Consider the following 11597-nt stretch of genomic DNA (forward strand, 5'->3'; position numbering starts at 1 on the left):
ATATTGTCTATATATTGTTAAGACGAACTTGATATCAACATGTTGGCAATAAAAGAAAAGATTTACGAGTGGCACAACTTAAAAGTATTTAATACGCTTTGAATAGTTGTTACCTAAATCACATAAAGCAAGTACAATCATTTTGCAGTGGGGAGTTTATGCAAACAATGACAAACCCATTCGTTAAAATTCAGTTTATTAAATTGCATTTTAAATGTGTTTTTAAAAAGTATTTTTAAAAAAAACTCTGAAACAAACTAAAACAAAGTTTATTAAATTGAGTTTAATAATTATCCATTAAATAGGTTTTTTAGTTCAAATCACAGATGTGAGATAAAAATGATCATTAATTATATCATCATAATCATATTTTCATATGTAGCTTAATTTTGAAATATAAGTTAACTTTTATTTATAATTACTCATATTCGAATACCCACAAATGGTAAATATGTTGAACAATTACAAACAATAGACTGCTAAATCCAATGAGTACGCAACAAATTCTGAATCTACAACATTTATTGACACCCTTAGAGTTTTATTTAAATGCAATAAAGTTTAGTGTCTTGTCTTCGAGATGTTATGTTGAATTAGAGATTAACCGGTAAACTTTACATGTATTTTTAACTATGTAAGTTTTCAAGTTATTTTCACTAAATTTTGCATCGGTTATAGTTTAATATTAATATCAATTATTATTTACACCTATTTCCGATAAGTTATCCACAATAGTTGTCGTTGTCGGTATTGGAGTGGTCGTAGACGATCTCATTTCCGACTCACATAACGTGTAGTTGTGCATGCGATTTAAGGGCTTACTACACAGTCCGCACATTTGATGCTTATACACTCCAAAGATCTCAAAATTAAGGATGTTGTACATGTCGAACTGGATAGTGGCACTTAGTTTAGTGCATTCGATGATTAACAGATTTTGCTCGTTAAGTTCAACACTGAAGTAGAAGAAACAATGGAGTGATTATTCGGAGAACTGCTCACGTGTCAATTGTATTGCTTACTCACCGGAATTCATAATCACTATCGTCGACTGGCCACTGGTACGGCTTGTGGCGCACATCAAGAGGCGTCTGAGCATGGTTCAAATAGATAAATACGGGAGCCTCATCCAGTTGGCTGCTGTTGCCGGCTCGTGAATGGAAGTTAAAGTAATTCTGGCCAATATGCACACGTAGTCCATAGTTACTGGCCAGGCTGCCGGTACCAGGTGAAGGCGTTAGAAATACAGCCATTTTCGGAACGGGCGAGCAGTCCGCTACTAGTAGAGTCAGGCAATCCGGTTGTGTGATAAAGTTACCCAGATTAATAAGGTAATCATTGAAAGAATTAATCATGCCATTAATGACCGAACATGATCGCTTCAACCCCGAGTCGAATGCTAACTCATGGGATGTATCAAACTTTGAGTCAAGCTTAAACAAAAACGGTATGTGATAGATGCGCCAATGGACTCCATTAACTTCCACAGTCAACCAAAAGTGATCGTGAGGCGTATGCATAGTTACATTAATCTGTCGGCTCATATGCAAGCTATCAACTTTATGGGCGGACAGAGCGGAAACCAAATGATCTAAACGTGTTGACCACAAGTCGAACCAGGCTGGCATCTAAAAGGAGAGTGTTAATTCCGAATCTCATCTTTGTATTTTCAATTACATTATCGAATTTTAGATCCATGTTGTACTGGGTTATTGATGTGAAGTTCTCAAAGTTACTGCGCTTACAGTACTTGGATGTGGGTATGGGCGAAAATTTGAGCACTTCCTTGGGACAAAAGTCAGTGTCCGTTAGCGATATCTTATCCGAACGGAGGAAGGCGCGAGCATGTTCCGATGGCTGAACCAAGAAATAAGAATTGTAATAGTTCATAGTTCTGTTCCAAATGGAATTACTTACGCCGGCGCGTGCTGCAAATTGGACTTTGGAACCGCTCTCCGGGCATTCACCGTCCTCGGAAACCAGGCCAAAAGCCACATAGCCATTGAGAGAGTGCGGGCGTTTGGTGAAGACAAGTGGTTCATAGGTTAACTTGGAGCAGGCCTGCACAAGTGAAAAAGAGAGAGAGCTTGTATGAAGCACAGTAAACAGAAAAGTCAACGACGGATTGAAGTGGTTGCCACTGGCACGCGTCAAGCGCTCTTATTAGCCGACCTGCATTTTGTAAAGTTTGAATACAGATACAGTACTAGGCACATAAATATATCAAGTGCGAAAATAAATACAATTAAGACAATTGAGCAACGATTTAAAGTCATTGTGAACTTTCATGGTAAAATAAAATTATAACTTTCATCTGTCCCAAATGAAAATGGATAAATTACTATAAAAATAATATTACATGCTTATTTAAATACATTCGTAGGTTCACATGCGTAATTTTCCGGGGGTGACTGCGATTACCATGACGAAATGTCAAACATGCGACAACCACAACAACTGCGGCAACGATTAGCCAGCCAGCCCATATCCTGGATGTCTGACGTTGGTTCAGTTGCTCAGCTCTACAGTTCTTAGGTCACCCAACTAACTTGGCTGTGTGTCTGCGTGCCACTTTTAATATCTAAGAGCAGCCAGCCACTGTATGGCACTAGTAACTTCAGATGGAGAAGAGCAGAAGGGGAAGGAATACGACTCACTACATTTCGTGCTTTGTGAGAACTCATAACTGGGAAGGCTAAGTAGTTAACGTCGTCAGTTTGATCAATATGTTTGGGCTAATATTAGAGGATTAGAAAGCAGTCAGCTACGCTTCGTTTCAGACGCATTTCTCCTATTGGAAAATTGACTAGGAAATTAATTTTTTTTTATTAAAGAAAGTGTGTGAAAAAATCTGAGAACACTCGAGTGTTCCAACAGTGTCACTTTGGAAATTGTCGCAGAATTCCTTTAGCTTTGTGTTATTAAATTTTGGTTTTTGATTGTGATTCTGCCGATTGAGAAAATGACTTCGGTAAGAGTGATAGTTCTTAGCAAATGCTCAACTATATTTATATGTTGTATATGTAGATTGAGTCAAAACGCGTTCAATATCGTAAGTACTTGGAACGGGCCGGAGTTATTGATGCTCTTAGTAAGGCACTAATCAAGCTTTATGAGGAGCAAAACAAGCCTGAGGATGCCATTCGATTTGTGCGAAAGTTCATGTGCGAAAGCTGCCCGGATGATGCACAGTACGATGTTATGAAGAATGATCTAGAAGAGGCCAAGACGACTATATCACGCTTAGAGCAGGAATTGGAGCGCTTACGAGGACAAATGTATGAATTCCTTGTGCCCTTGCATTCTTCAATATCATCCAATATCCAATTCCAATTTACAGCAAGAAGTCTCCCGAAGAGTACCAGGAACTCACAATGGCTGGTTATAAGTCCCTTGTTGATGATGAGGAGAATGTCAGCTCACTGTTGCGCAAATATCTCACTCCTGAGCTTTTGGAGGAGTATATGTTGGTTACAACCTCATCTCCGGTGGACGCTTATCTATATGATTGTGCAGTCTCTGGCTTCGAACATCACGACTCGCATGTGGGACTCTATGCAGCAGACCCGGAGAGTTACGATGTGTTCAACAAACTCTTTGATCCGATAATCAAGGAGTATCACGGCCAAGAGGACAATGAAAGCGATGTTTTGCAGAAGGATATTGACTGGGGTAATGTGGATGAAATTGAGAATCTGGATGCAGAACGTAAATATATTCTCTCTGCACGCATTCGCATTGCTCGCAACATTGAGGGATTACCGTTCTTTCCCAAGCTGACGGAGAAACAGTTAATCGAGGTCGAGGATAAGGTGCGTGCTGCCACGGAGACTATGGATGGTGAGCTCATCGGCACCTATCTCACCTTGGGTGATATTGATACGGAAACTCAGCAGGAGATGGTGAAACGGCATATACTATTTCAGCGTGGTGATCGTTTTCTGCAAACTGCCGGGTGCTTCCGTTTTTGGCCAACAGGTCGCGGAGTCTATCACAATCCCGCCGAGACATTTTTGATTTGGGTAAATGAGGAGGATCATTTGCGCATCATTTCGATGGCTCAGTGTGGCGACTTAGGCGATGTTTATCAACGCTTAGTCAATGGCATTTCTGAGTTGGAGAAGAACCTGACGTTTGCACGTCATCCCAGCTATGGCAACCTGAGCGCATGCCCCACCAACTTGGGCACTACTCTACGCGCCTCGGTGCACATTCGCCTACCACTTTTGAGCAAGGATGAGGAGCGTTTAAAGGCAATGGCCGAGGAGTTATCGCTGCAGATACGAGGCACTGGAGGTGAGCATACCAGCATCGAGGATGGCGTGATGGACATCTCAAATAAGCGTCGCTTGGGCTTTACCGAGTTCGAGTTGGTCAAGTCTCTGCAGGATGGAATTGTGGCTCTAATCAATGCTGAGGAGGAGCTTGAAATAGCTGGACAAGAGGGCTAAATAACTTCTTCCTAATAAGTTTAAAATGTGAATAGGAGAAGTGCATGTGAGAATCTGGACCAGAAATTGTTATAATTAAGACAAACATTGCATAAAATAAACTTGAAATCTTTAGTTCTGAGTAGGCTAAAGTAAATTATCCCTTCGTTCTTCAGGATACTTTACTCACCTTCCAGTCCTCCTCATCATCCTTCGAATTACGTTGCACCTTGCTGGTTACCCTAAACCAGCTTGATTTGGTTGAGGTTTGCACATCCACTAAGACATTCCACTTGTGCAAGGAATCTACGTTTTGTGTTTCATCTGCATGTTCCAAGGTAAAACCAATTTGCTTTCCCTTTAATTCGGATGTCTTAAGCACATCTTCTACATAGATATTACCATCAATCTGGATATGTAAAGATCAGAAGATGAGCGATCAGGTGGTCTCATTGGTCTCATTGCTTACTCTTGTTGCATTCTCGTTGTACATCAGTAAAGTGAAGTTTCGATCGTGGCCCAAATGTATGGAGCTGAGTTGCGTGAAGCCAAAGACGTACATCATTAAACTTACGACCATATTGCTGGAGAAGCCACTGTAAAGATAGATGACAGACGAGAAAATAAATAAAATTTGCTTAGTTGACCATGTTATTGTACTTCTCTATGAACTCGGACTTGAGTAGCATGCCCCGAAACTTAATCAGCTCATTGAGATTCATGTTGAGCCGCAGTTTGACACCCAGATCTGGGAGGGCATAGCTGAATGGCTGGAACTGAAAATTACTTTTTTATTGGAAATATTTGAAGAATGCATCCACTTATGGAATTCAGTTCTTACCACTTCAATACCTCGTTCGGGATACATAATCTCCTCAAACGGTTCAGCTGCCGTTTTAGTCACCTGACCCCGGGTGATGGTCACAGCGCGGGACTTGAACGACATGCCACTGGTTAAATTTTGAGGCCTTGTGAAGGTATATCGGGCGCATCTGCTGGTTTCATTTAAAGTCAGCTCACTGTTGAAGGGAATGTAGATAAGAAAACCTTGCTCCCGCTTGATCTCATGATCTAGATTGAGAAACGGGTTATAGCTGCGACTGCGTACTGAGGCGTATGAGGAGTAGCGGGCGTCAATCTCTAAAGTGTGCTTTGATCCAGGTGGCGTTCGCTGCTCCGTAATGTTGCCTCGTAGGGAGGTTAGCACTGTTGTTTGCAACAGCACGTCCGATGATGTGCCCAGCACTGTGGGCACCGAATATTTGTTCATAAAGGGCCAGCGTACTGTTTGTATATTGATGTGGCTATCCGTCCGGATTAACAGTTGCAGGCGATCAAGAACTAAAAAATTAGGAAGAGTAGTGACGGCCTGCGCATTAATAAGTAATTAAAAAATATCTAAATGTCAAGATACTCTTAGCCACAATCTTTTTATATTCCTATTCAAAACTGAGTTTTACCATTCAAACAACAGATCGCTATTTATAGTTACTTTTCTGTTTACATCTTTCTTGCCTTTTTGATATATATTTAACAACGCAACGCAACATTTGGAATGTCCAGCTAATAATACATTTGACAAATACATAAGTACATACATAATAAAACAAATAAGAACGCTCGACAGGGAAATATCCTCTACTTATTTTTTTTATATAAAAAAATATACCGAATTAATATACCAAAAGCAAAATTGAACTACATTACATTCAAAATATACCATAGAGTAAAAAATATACCAACCAAAGTAACTAAGACACCACAGCAGCAGCCGTTATTGGCCATTTTAATTATTTCTTAAATAACTTTTAAGATTTGTATCTGTTTGCAATCACATTTTTAGGAACCATGAAAACTATAGTTGCACAAAAAATCGTGACTCTAACTTTAAAATTACTCTTGCTCGATTCTCTTTTTTCCCCCATTTAAGGGGACAAAAGTGGGTGTGCCAAAAATACAAAACAAATTCTGTCAATTTTGTTATGGTTCCATTTTTTATATTCTCTAAGATCTAAGCGCTCATTAAATTTCCGTAATTGCACTTACTATTGTCATATGTCAGTTGCTGGAACATGCGCTGGTTCAAGTAATAGGAGAGCACAGTCTTGCCTTCCATTTGCAAAATGAACTCAATGTGGAGGTTCTTTGATGTGACTATGGGAGCTTTAAGCATTGCCAACAAGGCTTTGATGCTTTTGAAGGTGAACGGATCGCTGTTATTCAATTTTGGTTGCACAATCTGCCAGATGGCGTCGGGCAAGCCTCTCGCTTTGATGTATAGCTAAAGAGAGTAGAGTAACATTAAAATATGCTTGTCATAACAAATATGAAAAAGTAGAAGTAAAGCTTTCGCACCGCCAGTTGACCTGTGAATTTACCCAGCGCCTCAGTATCAAACTTGAAATACGCCACTACAGGCATATCAGACTTCGGATCACCGACTAAGAAGGTTTGCAGCATGGCCCCAATTCCGAATTTGGAGTCGCGATAATCGAATATATAGTTGCCCGTAACCCAATAGCGGGGCTCCGGTTTCTGCGGCAAGTGGCGATGCATATAGGAAAGTAGACGACGACTGCAAGAGGTTAAGCCATTGAGCAGGACAGGTATTAATTAATCTCAGTGTCAACCTACAGATGCTGATAGCAGGGATATGTTGTCTCCGAAATGCTCGTCACGGTGGTGCGATAGTAGTTGATAAGATGGGGATCCGTCTCGCTCTGTATTATGCGGTGTATGCTAATCAGCCGGGCTGCCGTTGGATTGGATATGAGCAGCAAGGTGACGGCTGCAACACGTAGCTCCAAGCTAGCGTTACGGGACTCGAAAATGGGCCAGTAGATTTCATAAATGCGCTCAGCTCGCTTATCCGCCAGGGCGAGCGTTGTCCAGGCAGCCATGAACCTTAGATCCTCATTACTATCATCTAGTACAATTGGCTCAAGGTAGCTAGCAACATTGCCCAGCTGCAAGTTGCTTAGCCCCTGCAAGAATAGCATCTTCTGCTCATAGTCACGGTCGTCTACAATTAGAAACATGGATTAGAAACTAAAATAAAATGTTATATCCGAGATCGTACTTAAATACATATTGAAGTACTTTTGAACATATTCCTCAAACTGATCCTTGTCAATCCCACGTGCCACATACACGTTGTAAACGAGTGTGGAAAAGCTCAAGATTGCCGCTTGCCTCACATCAGGGCGATCTGGTCCTATGGTGAGAAAATCCTCGCACTCCTTCACCAACTCGGCGGACAATTCGAAAATGTGAAAGGGCATGGGAATGAGCAATTGAACGGCTATGGGTGATTTGATTGCTTTCTCCACGACCAAATGACGCGTGAGAAATACCGATGCTTTTGTGCCAATGCGTGGAATGATCTCGTGGAAAATATTTCGAATGGTTTCCTGTCGATACGAAGTGCCAATGTCCACTTCAGTGTACAGTTTCTTTAGCGATTCAAAGTCCATTTCACTTAACAGCTTGATCACATCGGACAGTGTCGAGTCGTAGGGCTCACTGAATTTAAAGTCTGTGCTTTCGAGGGCCTCGGCCAGATTGTCTAAGAGTCCCCCAGCAATAGAGATGAGAGTTTCTTGTTGCTGAGGATTGCGACCGCCTGTGGGATCATTTATCTCCAATGGTTGTAGTTGCAAATTCGAAATCTCTGTTGACATGGATGTCTCAATATCAATGGGGTTATCGATGGGGGTTTCATTTTGAAAGTTTAGCAGTAACCTGAATTAAAACATTTGAAGTTATCTGATATAACAACTACCAGTTGCCACTTACTCTGAGTTAATATACTGTGCTTCACCAGTGGATTCGAATGTATGAATTAGCGTGGTTCCCTTTGCATGGGCCATGCTCAAAAAGTATCCGGTTTCGTTATGCGGCAATATGCCATAGATGGCCTCATTGCCAATGATCACGCTCTTCTGGTGATCAAACTCACAAGTGTTCGGTGGCACATTGCTGCGTGTCACATGAACAGCCTCCGAGTAGGGTTTGCAAGTCATCAGCTCAGGTGTCTTTCGAATGGAAATGTAATTGGTTTTGTTGGATACAAAGTACTCGGTCTGGCATTGTCCATGTATGCCGGTCTAAAATAAAAAACGTTCTACAACAATGAAGATCATTTGGATATTATGGTATCCACAGCTGAGGATCACTTACTTCATTTACTACAAAGGCGCCGCTAGACTTGATCTGGAACTGCAGAGTGCTAGCAATAGCTCGCTTGAAATTCATTGACCAAATGGGATCGCCTTCCTTAAAGACTAAGTGTGATATTGTGCCCTCCTTAGTAAGGATAATCTTGAAGGGTTTATATGGGGGGTACATTTCCTTGTTCTGTAAGAATTTCTCACCGGAATTGTTCAACGTCACATCGTCTATGACCAGCTATGAAAACAAAATGGCATGTATATTTTTAAGATTATGCAGGCAAATTAATTTTTTATAATTAATTAGTTACTGTGTATTTGTTTATTTCAAAAATATTTAAATTTATAGAAATTAAAAAAAAAACACATTTAAATTAAAAACGGATGGGGTTTTTTTGAGCATCCATTCAGACGTACATACATATATTAAAAAAAAAACAAGTAAGAAAGCTACAGTCGAGTGTGCTCGACAGTGAGATACCTGCTACGCATTTTGAATAAAAGCAAAATATGCCGGTATTTTCAAAAAAAAAAATATAGAATATACTACAAAAATATACTAAACGGTATATTTGTTATATCGATATAGTAATACATTCAAAATATACCATAGACGGCACAATATACTAGATTGTCGGCCAAAGCAACTAAGACCCCTAGTAAGTAGGCGTTTTTGCCCATACAAAAAATTTCTTTAATAACTTCGAAAATTTTCATCTAATCCCTATCAAATTTTCAGGAATCACAATTATTATAGTTATTATGTATATACCTTATATTCGTCTCGGCTGTTGACGATGAACAAGAATATATACATATGTATACTTTGTAGGGTCGGAGATGCTTCCTTCTGCCTGTTACATACAGGCCGGCACAAAGTTTCTAATACCCTTCTAGCCTATGGGTAGCGGGCATAAAAACAGTAGGCCGTATATCCAAAGCTTGAGATGATAGACTCTGCTGTGTTTATCATTCAACAAATTATTAGTCAAGTCTTTCATCGCGACAATTATGACCGACTATTTACATTAAATGCATACATATGTACATATGTATGCATGTAGTATGTATAGATACTCGTCCATACATGCATTGATGTGTACAAGCGAGTGTTTGTAGGCCTACGTCGTATCGTCTGTTGATAAGCAAAGTGCCGCTTTCAAATCCTCAACAGTTGCAGTCAAAACAATCTAAACCGATTACGACTCGTACACATATATATGTGTATATGCATACGTGTACGAATGTGCGCTTATGTACATATGTGCATGTTTTATGTACTTACATACATATGTATGTACGTATTAATGCCTGCATACTGGTAGCTTCATACATACATACTATATTATCTGTTGCGCTTTCAATAAAAGAAGTTCACAGCCGAGTTCAGTTCATTGTGCACTGGTACTATGAAAGGTTAAATTGTTTTTAATTCATCTGCGAATTCTTTGCAGAGCCACCGCAAAAAACTCATGGAGGGGTCTTTGAAGTCGCAGCACTTCTCAGAATAAAGTGGACTCCATGATAGTCCCGCTTTTGGAATTAAATTGTGTAAATTGGTTGTGAAATGTCAATTAATTTATTTCAGCTTCCCAATGATTTTCAATTGATAACAAATTCGTACATAGTATGTATGTATTTAAAGTATGTATGCATGTAAGTACATATGTACATACATACATACATATTTAAAAAATATGCTTGCATATATGTGTATGTACATACATATGTACATATATGTATGTGTACATTTGCGAATTATATTGTCAAATTAATTTTATTGTGGTTGAATATTTCAAGGCCTTTTTGAAATCTACAGACAGCCAGAGAAAATTTGTCTCTAATCTCAGAAATTCCAATTCCCAATTTTGGCGCAATTTAACTACAAATATTTTTGAAAATTAAATTGCAAATTTACATAAATTTCGATTTGTTCAATAAAAATTTGAATTTATTATAAATATAAACATGAAAATATAATTTAATGATTAAATAATAAAACAACTTTGTATTAAAGAAGTTGCTTATTTCCGCACAGGCTTTAATCTCTTAGGACTTACCGCTGCGGCCATGATGAGATCGCTTGGACGCTGAAGCGTTAATTTTCCACGAACAATCCAACCAGTTGTTGGTGGCGATGGACGCCCCTCATCCTGGGGCTTGGAGCCGACCAATACATTGCCTACATATTCGTAGAGCATTTGCTTGTTGGTTCCAATTATGTTGAATGAATGGACAACATTGAAGCATAAAAAAATAGCTGCAATTTGAAAATGATGTTCATCATTTTTGTATTCAATAGAACGAGAATAAATGTAACATAATGATGTTCATGACGGCATTCAGTCAATCAGACACCCATGCCAGGGGCACAGCATCCAATACACTTTATCAACTGAATTTGTGTCTATAAGTAATCGATATTCATGTACTATACATATATAAATAAATATATGCAAGAGTGTATGTCAACGTTTTCATATATTATAAGATTATTAATGCAGTCATCAAAAAGTGGACAACTTTTTAATCAGTATTATTAAATATGGTTTTTAATTTTGATTTCAATTTCATCATTTTTTGCTGTTATTCTTTCATTTAATATTATTCAATGAGACATTACGTCATGCTCCTGAATAAATTCTTGATATGGTTCTTTGGGTTTATCAATTAGGTTATTTTTTACTTCTACGTACACACAAACACGGAACACTTCAATCGCGGCATAATTTTCTAAACAAATAACCGCGTTTAAGGCGAAACTGCGACGGTATAATCAGATCTATGTATACATATGTGTACAATTATATTATATGAATTTTTAAATATTAGTTATAGAAGGCGATATTCCGATATTCTGCAATCACTCCAGAATTGGCGATCACTTTTGAAATCAGGCGTCTGCTTAGCTCGCGTTCCCTTCTCGAACTGAAGCTGGCTGTGGATCGAAGACGATGCTCTGGCCTTGCTGGAGGTTTTGCTGATAAGCGAAGTCTCG

The 11597-nt window shown here is 39.1% G+C and overlaps 2 protein-coding genes across 2 annotated transcripts; one reads left to right on the forward strand and one right to left on the reverse strand.

Moving 5' to 3' along the window:
• Positions 1–504: 504 nt before the first annotated feature.
• Positions 505–11528, reverse strand: LOC117573429 (uncharacterized). Its single transcript, XM_034256641.2, has 16 exons — positions 11296–11528; positions 10660–10859; positions 8610–8837; positions 8226–8536; positions 7510–8171; positions 7065–7452; positions 6786–7005; positions 6477–6711; positions 5272–5771; positions 5091–5206; positions 4900–5026; positions 4621–4839; positions 1918–2061; positions 1678–1857; positions 1027–1628; positions 505–956 (listed from the first exon to the last, which is right to left on the reverse strand). Exons 1-16 carry the CDS (start codon positions 11324–11326, stop codon positions 692–694), a joined length of 4428 nt encoding a protein of 1475 aa, XP_034112532.1. The 5' UTR covers positions 11327–11528; the 3' UTR covers positions 505–691.
• LOC117573431 (arginine kinase) lies at positions 2756–4590 on the forward strand. Its single transcript, XM_034256645.2, has 3 exons — positions 2756–2971; positions 3028–3278; positions 3341–4590. Exons 1-3 carry the CDS (start codon positions 2963–2965, stop codon positions 4449–4451), a joined length of 1371 nt encoding a protein of 456 aa, XP_034112536.1. The 5' UTR covers positions 2756–2962; the 3' UTR covers positions 4452–4590.
• Positions 11529–11597: the final 69 nt, after the last annotated feature.

Source organism: Drosophila albomicans, chromosome 2R (genome assembly GCF_009650485.2).
Source record: "Drosophila albomicans strain 15112-1751.03 chromosome 2R, ASM965048v2, whole genome shotgun sequence".
NCBI classification, from domain to species: Eukaryota; Metazoa; Arthropoda; class Insecta; order Diptera; family Drosophilidae; genus Drosophila; species Drosophila albomicans.

Coding starts and splice junctions, on each gene's coding strand:
- LOC117573431 (XM_034256645.2), top strand. Junction 3,279..3,340: donor GAGCGCTTACGAGGACAAAT/GTATGAATTCCT, acceptor TCCAATTTACAG/CAAGAAGTCTCCCGAAGAGT.
- LOC117573429 (XM_034256641.2), bottom strand. CDS start 11,326: ATGCCGCGATTGAAGTGTTCCGTGTTTGTGT. Junction 8,172..8,225: donor GCACAGTATATTAACTCAGA/GTAAGTGGCAAC, acceptor GTTTTAATTCAG/GTTACTGCTAAACTTTCAAA. Junction 1,629..1,677: donor TGGATCTAAAATTCGATAAT/GTAATTGAAAAT, acceptor CTCTCCTTTTAG/ATGCCAGCCTGGTTCGACTT.